Genomic DNA, 6,410 nt, shown 5'->3' with positions numbered 1-6,410 from the left:
GAGGAGATGGCCCTGTTTTGTTTCCTATTTTATCCTTGCTGCCTAATACAGTGCTGTGTATAGCAGGCACTTGATATTTTCTGAATGAGTGACTGAAAAGAGGCACCTGTATCAATCGGGAATTGAGCCTAGTGTCAGGATTCCAGCAAGAGGAGAGTAGCCAGGTTAGAATTTCAGACAGAGGAGACTCTCTGTGCTGCTGCTTCTAATTCCTACAGCCATTTTGGTTTGTGTCACACTCTCATGTTGGATCAAATATGTTCCTGATAGTCTGTCTGACAAAGTGTGAGTTTAAGACTGAGTCTTAAGACTGAGTCTCTGTCTTAAACTCACAGCCCCTAGCACATCACAAGGCATCTAGTAGGGGCTTAACAGAAGTTTATTGGATAGATAAATGGATGGACAGATGACTAGAATAAATGAATGAGTGTGAAGAAGGATGGGTGAACAAATGAGATGGTGCCCAGAACTTCCGGCAATTGTGAAAAACAATATTTATTTCTTTTTTTCTAATGAAGAATAGCACATTTCCAGCCAACCAGTAAAAGAAAAAGTATAAAAATTACTAAGTACAGTCATTAGCATAATGTTATAGGAAAAATTATAACCTTTTCCCCTAAATGGCATGTTGGGTGGTCACAGTTGCTTTGGTTTCAAAGGGGGGCAAGAGTAGGTAATAAGCTATCTCAGGTGGCCCAGGACTGAGGAAATTTTCAGTATAAAACTTGGAAAACCCCAGGCAAACTGGGATTGTTGGTCATGCAAGAAAGAGTGTGACATCACAATGTTGGGTATGGCTTGGCATTTAGGTACAGTGGTCTGACATCTGCATGATTTCCTATTACCTTGTTTCCTCTTAGCTCTGAAATAAAAATTCCTGTGTTATTGTTGAGGATGTTACAACTTTCAAAGGGTTTTCACGTCCCTTATGTAATTTTGACTTGATCCTTAGGCCAAGTCCAGGAGGTAAGGCAGTTCTAATCTAATTTGCAGGTGTGGCATCTTGTTTCAAGGCTCCTGGCTCCTAGAGAGTACAGTAGCAATGACTCAGTCCAGATTTCCTGAAGCCAGTGTTCTTTCCACTATTCTCTTCCTCTCTGAAACATCCCACCTGTCTCAATATGGCTTGCAGGAGTGGGCAGGAATCAAATGGGGGAAAGGGAGGACCTTGAGATCCAAGTTTTGGCTCAATCTTCTCATTTGGAACAATTCATATCATTACTACTTTGCCTCTCTAACAATCTCCATGTAGGATTCTCCTGTTGGCCATTATTGGTAACATCATGTGGCACAGTCAGTAAAACAGATACAGCATACTGACTCCAGGATAATGCTTCAAATGGTCCCTCCAGTTAGGTTTGTTAGCAGAATGGTCAGTGGATGAGCTCAGTTTGCCATTTGCTAACTTGATTGTTGAGATCTTTTTGTTCATCTTTGCTGAAAAGTTACTCAAGTGTTAAGTCAACTTGTGTGTGCGGGGTGCTATGACTCTTAGGCTCAAAGACTTATCACAACATTGCATCCATCCCTAATATACAGGGATTTTGCTGAATATATAGGTACTATCCTAAAGAGGAGAGGGTTCAGTAGCCTTCTCTGGCTTATCTTAACAACTAGGGACAGGCTATACTTGCCCATAGTATACCTTAATTCTCTTGATAGCCTCTTAGAATTCTATCAGCCATTTTTAAAATTTCAATACTTTTTTGAGTTCTTTTACATTTTGGCACTTATAACTCTATGGATAAGAAGTTGTGTAATCCTTTTACCTCTACAGTGAGACTTACTCTGATTCTCCCTAAAATAACTGAAGCATGGGTCGGTGTCTTCCAGGTCTTTAAGGTGTAATTGTTTGGGCTCAGTGTTGCTGTCATACATACTATTCCGGGTGCAGATGTATTAAAGTCTACCAATCTTAGAGCTGAATGAGGATGTGTACTTGTATTTTAAAAATGAATAAATAGCTTTAAAAAAGAATACTGCTCCTATCCTCTTGGTACAGATTGTGGACATATGGTCTATTAGCTAAAGCTTGGGGTTTCCAGTGCACCCATTTGCTTTAGCATGTTCCTTCTGCCTCTTACACTAGCTGTGGACCTATAATTCTCAAAAGTCTCTGTGACACTGAGTTAAAATCTAGTTTTAATCTTTAGATATGGTTTTCTTTGGGTTAGAGACAAAAACAACCCAATTCTTAATAAATGAAAGAATTCATATACTCAAGAATTCATATACTCAAGATAAAGTACTTGTGTGTATGGGTTTCTTTTGAAACTTTAATTCTTGGCACAACAAGGTGATGTGTCTGGGCTTGACAAGCCCAGAAACTTCCATACCTTGAGAAATTGCCTGGGTAGATATATCTCTTAGAATATTGGAAAAGTATGGCCTAGTTGCATTGGCCACTGGCTATACTTATCCAAAGAGCCACAAGAATGTCTCTGGGCTAAAAAAAAAAAAATTAAAACTCAATGCATGAGAAACATAGCTTTCTTATAAAAATTCTGTTTGCATGATCTGCTACCTGGCAGCAGGAGAAAGGTAGAGGGTGACTGGTTTCCAGTCTTTTTATGTCAAAGCCCTTGGGGCCAGCACTTTCTTCAAGGAAGTCAAACCTGGTCAGGAGAAAAGAACAAGAATGACACATCCTTTCCTCCATGAAAAGGAAGAGTCATGGGTTAATTAGGCCATTGATTGGGTGGTTTCCTCTGAGTTTATGCAGATCTCTGCAGGCTATTCATATGGTCAGGGAACTCTGAGATCAGCGATGACTGCTCCTCCTTGAGGGCCAGTACTCAGCAATCTGTCCACTTGAGTAGGTTCCAGAAGCCATTGTCCTACTAGACCCAGAAGAAGGTATTCCCTGGATTAGAGTTTAGCTGAGGAGTCCTCTGGGCATGGGTCATCCCTCAGATGGTCTCTACTGCATTTCTCTCCATGCAGCACCCAGTTCTTCTTTCACTTGTACTTGGAAGGGCTAGAGCTCTTTGGGCTGTTGGCTCTGAAGTCCTGTTCTGGGACAGGTGGCACTGGATGGTGGGTATGCTGAGCCTCTTCAGGAATGGGGGCAGGCCTCTGTCTGTTTCTCCAACTCTGGATTTCTAGATCTCTTTTGTCCATGGGGAGTTTGTCGATTTTCTGAGCTTTTAAGATCAGAGACTTCCCATAAGTCCCTTGTAGAGATAGGAAAAAGTACCTGGTATGAAATAAAAGAATAAAGGCATGTTGATTTTTGTTGACTTCTTGAATTTCAGTATTGAAAAGGACCTTAGAATCTAATTCCCCACACAGGGCAAGATCCTCTTTGTTACACTCCTGTTGGCTATCAAATCTATGTCTAGGCATCTCTGGAATTGGGGAGTTCAACAATAACAAAATATAATAGCTAACATTTATTATCTACCAGGGCTATCCTAAGTGATTTAGGCGTTAACTTACTTCATTCTTCCAACAATCCCATGAAGTTGTACTTTTGTTTCTCTGTATGTACAGATGAGGAAACTGAGGCACAAAGAGATTAGTGATTTGTCCAGGGGAGCCACACAGTGGTGGAGTGGTGATCAGAACCAAGCACTCTGGATCCCAAGGCTTTTATCCACCATGTACAAGGTGGTGCATTCTATTTCTGGGCAATTCTAAATCAGGAAAATGTACTTCCTTTGTAATGTCAATGCTTTGTCTAACTTATTAATGTTTAAGTAGTTTCTAAATACATGTTCTTTCCCTGAATCTGTGGGTTGACTTGACAGCATCACTATATTATCACTATTTGCTAGATGAAGAAACTGAGTCCCTAAGTGATAAGAAGGGTTTCCCAAGATTTCCAGAGAAGTTAATTGACCTCCCTGAATGGTTAACTCAGGTGTTTCTTTCCCCCTGCCAAGTTGAAGGTAGTGGACTCTGGATTTGGGAGTCTCCATCTGTGTTTAGAATCTAAGTTTAGGTAAAAAAGGAATGAGAAGGTGAATAAAACCATGTGGTATATGGAGAAAAAAAATCACACCATTACATCATTTTGTGATATTGGGCAATTCATGTTCCCTCTTTTGGTGTCAGTTTCTTAACCTAAAGTGTAATTCAGTTGCTCAGGATACCTGTGATCTTTTCCAAAAATAATCCTTTAAAAGTTTTTATTTCTAAAGCCTTATAGAAAGACTCCATCCTTCCACTATTGTCTAAAAACTTTAGGGTGACATTACAGTGGCCAAAGGGTTTCTGAAGACAACAGTAGTTTCCATGGAATCAGATAAACTTTCCCTCATTCTTTCTCTTCTCACCCAGTGAGGCAGTACTGGTGACCATATATATGTTTCAGGAAATACTAACTTTCTTGCTTGGAAATTTGAATTTTCTCAGTTTAAGCCTTTCCTCCAAGCTATCACTTTCCTTCTTCCAGCCATTTATTTAACAAATATTTGTAGAGTCCCTACAATGGGCCAGGCCCCAAGGGATTAAAGTGTGAACAAGACAAGGTTCTTGCTCTCATGTAGCACGTAAGTAGACTTCTAAATGCAGAGAGCACAGAGAGTGTCAAACACCTGATCTAGTTTGAGAGACCTTCCTTGAGAAGGAAACATTTGAGGACTGAGAGATGCATAGGAGGTAGCCAGGCAAAGAGGGGGTGAGAGAACAAAATCCTGAGCATGATGGCTGAAGTATGGATAGTGAGGACAGAGTGTGGAAATATGACACAGAAGGTGTTGGTAAGGCCAGAGCAGGCAAGGTCTGGGGGCCATATCTTGGTTTTTGTGCTTTATTGTGATGACCTTGGGAAGCCCTTGGGAGGGACATACACGGATGACACGATTATACTTTGACACAATAATAATAGGTTAGAGCAAACCCAATAGGAGACTACTGAAGTAATTTGGGGTAAAAAGATTAGAAATAGAGCAGATGGATATGAGAAATAGGTACAAGACAAAACTGTCAGGTCTTGGTGACAAGCCAGATATGAGGTGGTGAGTGGTATCAAGGATAACTCCCAGGGGTCTGTCCTGGTCCTGTGTGGGTAGCATTTGAGAGAACTCTGGAGGAGACCCAAGTTTCTTTGATGGTGGTGCTGACAGAGGATGGATTATGAATTAAATTATAGAGGTCTCTCAGTTTCCTCAGACCTAACATGCCTAGTGGAGGTGATGATTGGTATCTAGAAAGATGTATCTAGAATTCAGAAGAGAGGTCTGGACTGGGAAGTTATATTGGAGATTTGTCTGTTAAAAATGATATTTAACTTCACAATAGTGGTTGCTATGTATATGGTGAGAACATAAAGTCAGAAGACAGAAGAACCCAAGACTAAGACTAGACATCAACTATGTCAAGGACATGAAGCAGCAAGGAAAATAAAGGAGAAGTAGGAGAAAGATGAAGAGAATGTTGTGTGATTTAAGCCAAGGAAAGAGTGTTCAAGGACTGTTATCTTCTCTTGTAGCTAATTAAGATACTACTTTGTGTTGTAAAGTTAGTGTGTTATTTCTTTTGTCTTATCTGTAAAATAATTTACATATTCCTAGTTTAAGAGACTCAGTACAGTTCTTTAATATTGCTTGAATTAATTAGACCAAGATAAGTGAGGTCACAGCTAGTGGGCTAATTATCACAAGCTTGGTGAGTGAGATCAATCTCCATTATGATAAATATAGCTTATAACTTCAAGTGAACAAATAGTTTTCTGTGGTGAACATTCGATTATGTAGATTTCTTTAAGAAACATTTATTGTTCCAAAGTTATAAGTCCACAGTCCTTGGAACTATTAAAATAATTGTTTCCCTATCAGAGGAAACCTCTGCCTTTCTTACTAAACAACATTAAACAGAAATCCAACTTTATGATGATAATAAAGAATAGCAGAGATTTAACTTCTGTGTTATTGGTAACTAGCAAGTAAATATTTTCCAGCTTTCCCCTAATTTGTCCCTCATCTGTTTTAACAATCTATAACACTGAAGGTTCATCTTGTCAACAGTCTTCATTCTTTTCAAGGATCATCATCAAACTGGTTGCTGTTGGCTCTAAGTGTTTTCTAGCCAAGGGTAAGCAAAGAATGTATGATAATTTTCTTTCCATATCCTAAATCTGATACAGAACAGGGAGCTCAGTCCTTGGGTAATGGTGATCATAACTGTGTGTAACCCAAAAGTGTGGACAAAAAATCCATATATTTGATGATTTTTCCAATGAGAGCACAATCTTCTTTGTCTCCCCCAAGGGTTTGGGCTGAAGAAGGTGTGGGGTGGGCAATATTTCCTCTGAGGTTTGTACTTGTTCTTAATTGCTTCCTGCTCTTCACTCAGTGCCCTCTACCAATACTAGTCACTTTCACCTGTATTATGGTCACAGTTTTGTCTGAATCATATACTGAGTTGCAGGTTTCTTGAGAACAAGGGCTCTGTTTTATTCACCTTTC

General features: G+C 39.7%; 1 protein-coding gene across 1 annotated transcript in view; it reads right to left on the bottom strand.

Annotated features, from left to right (window-relative positions):
• Nucleotides 1-470: 470 nt before the first annotated feature.
• The window catches only part of ATP10B (ATPase phospholipid transporting 10B (putative)), a 256,201-nt gene continuing 250,261 nt past the window's right edge, over nt 471-6,410 (bottom strand). Inside the window, exon 24 of the mRNA XM_043596691.1 lies at nt 471-3,196. Coding sequence (XP_043452626.1) covers nt 2,959-3,196 — 238 coding nt within the window. The 3' untranslated portion in view covers nt 471-2,958. The remainder of the gene's footprint in view (nt 3,197-6,410) is intronic.

Source organism: Prionailurus bengalensis, chromosome A1, assembly GCF_016509475.1.
Source record: "Prionailurus bengalensis isolate Pbe53 chromosome A1, Fcat_Pben_1.1_paternal_pri, whole genome shotgun sequence".
Lineage (NCBI taxonomy): Eukaryota > Metazoa > Chordata > Mammalia > Carnivora > Felidae > Prionailurus > Prionailurus bengalensis.
The sequence above is the reverse complement of the archived record's forward strand: the minus strand, read 5'-3'. Positions and strand labels throughout refer to the sequence as shown.